The sequence below is a fragment of the Arachis ipaensis genome, chromosome B06 (genome assembly GCF_000816755.2).
Source record: "Arachis ipaensis cultivar K30076 chromosome B06, Araip1.1, whole genome shotgun sequence".
NCBI lineage: Eukaryota > Viridiplantae > Streptophyta > Magnoliopsida > Fabales > Fabaceae > Arachis > Arachis ipaensis.
The window spans coordinates 71,888,541-71,890,585 of record NC_029790.2 but is presented as its reverse complement, the minus strand read 5'-3'; the positions used below and the strand labels follow the sequence as shown (position 1 = coordinate 71,890,585).

At 36.3% G+C, this 2,045-nt stretch overlaps 1 protein-coding gene across 1 annotated transcript in view; it reads right to left on the bottom strand.

Moving 5' to 3' along the window:
• The window catches only part of LOC107648809 (splicing factor U2af small subunit B), a 2,380-nt gene continuing 757 nt past the window's right edge, over window positions 423-2,045 (bottom strand). Inside the window, exons 3-4 of the mRNA XM_016352624.2 lie at window positions 1,185-1,311; window positions 423-1,049 (exon numbers count right to left, since the gene is read on the bottom strand). Coding sequence (XP_016208110.1) covers window positions 638-1,049; window positions 1,185-1,311 — 539 coding nt within the window. The 3' untranslated portion in view covers window positions 423-637. The remainder of the gene's footprint in view (window positions 1,050-1,184; window positions 1,312-2,045) is intronic.

Here is a 2,045-nt window from a genome sequence, read left to right as displayed (position 1 = left end):
TTTAAGAAGAAAAGATGCAATTACTAATTTTTTGTTTGTTAATTACATTTCTATTAAAATTAGTAATATCAAAAAATAACTTACGTCTGAACTTACGTCTGAAAATGACTTACGTCTAAACTTTCAAAGACTATTTTGATTATAAATAACTTTTTTACATGTCAAGTGACACGTGTCACTGATCTAACACGTCAACCAATCATCTTGTAACACGTGGCATCAACCCACCATGTCATCATCCAACTGACGGAAGGACTAACGTGACCAAATCGTGTACCTTTCGGGAACGATTTCGATTAATTTTATCTTTCGAGAACCAAAATGGAGATCGGGATATCTTTCAGAAAGATTTTGGCTATTTGGCTATTAACTCATATTGTAGATATTCATATAGAATAAATTCAAACATTTCCTTTCTTTTACCACCTAGAAAACAATCCAAGCTACCTTGATAATTGCGTTTGAAGCATAAAAGTCAACCGTTTTTCCATGAATATTACAAAGTTGTATACATGAATAAAACCCAAATAAAACGGTAAAATCACTAGCAACGAAAAACAACTCAATAGGTGCAAACAAAGATAATTAAGATGACTAAGATAACTTCCACATTACAGGGTTTCTCTTAATATTGAACCTAATCACTATTATGCTGATATGTTTGATGATTATCGGATTCATTACCATTTTTTGGGACGTTAGGTTCCTTGTAATCATTACCATTCGCATTGTTCTGGTTACCAGAATCTCCCTGCTCCTTCTCCCTGTTCCATTGCTCTATTTTAGCCCTTCTTTCTGCACTACTTTCTCTGACTGGACTCCTATCCCTCCCCGCTGGACTTCTACTTCGCCTTCCTCGACGTCGAGGACTACGGCTTCTAGGCCTCCTACCATGGTGACCATGGGACCTATCAGAATCCCTTCTACTAGAACCACGACCATGTGAACGCTCATCATAGTTTCTACTCCTAGGAGGACTTCGGCTTCTGCTTCTACTTCTACTACGATTCCATCTCCTGTTTCTTCCAAATAACTTCTTCCTCAAATCCCTAAAATTAAGAAAAACAGATTTTATCACCTAAACAGAAAATAGAAGAGCAGGGTATAGGACATAAAAAGCCACAAAGTATAAATACATGCAAAATCTTTGAGAACCATGAATAGCACTATGCAGAGAAATCAACCTGCTAATCTTTTTTAGGTGCATGAAGTTGCAGTAGCCACCTCTATTGCAAACGTTTTCCTCATACTGCCTACAAGTAGCTTCCCGAAAATCAGTAACAGGAGAGAAGTCAACAATGATGGGTCGACCTGAAAGCATCATTGAAGTTAGAAATTTCATCAGAATTACAGTGATTGCTGTTTGGGGGTAGGATTGAAGACTTGAACGCATTATAAATAGTACTTCACAAAGTGTTGCATTTTACATATGGCCATATGCTAATTTTCAGTCTGCAACCAGCATTACTGGCTTCTGTAATTGTACGTATGAAGCAAAACACAGACTTGTGGTGAAAAAAATAAAAACAAAAATAAAAAACCAGCTTAACAGGACTGGTAGTTAAAACATGAAATTTAGTTTGCAAGTATTGTTAGTATAGAAGAGTTTTACAACAGCATGGCTTGTATTTCAGCATTGGCAAAAATGGTCGTCAACAAAAATGGTTTGCTAACCACACTCAAAAATCATCTTACAAAGAAGGAATGAATGGAGAAACGGAGCTACCATGTGACAGATCACAAGGTACCTGGTCAAAATGCATTTCATCAGATAAAGCTCAAGACTCCCAACATGAGTAAAAGAAGGCTACAATACAGAGTAAGGTAAACACAAGGAGAGGTCAAGCGAAACCAGTTGGGTATCTCCAAACCTATTTACCTGAAACCAATATGAACATTAACTTCGCTTGCACAAATTTATAAAAAAATTCCAAATTTCTACTTATCATGAGTTCATGACCATCATTGTTTGCTCACAATTATATTAGCACACAAAAGTACAACATGTACCGACAAGAAGAATATCATCACTTGAAATCGAACTC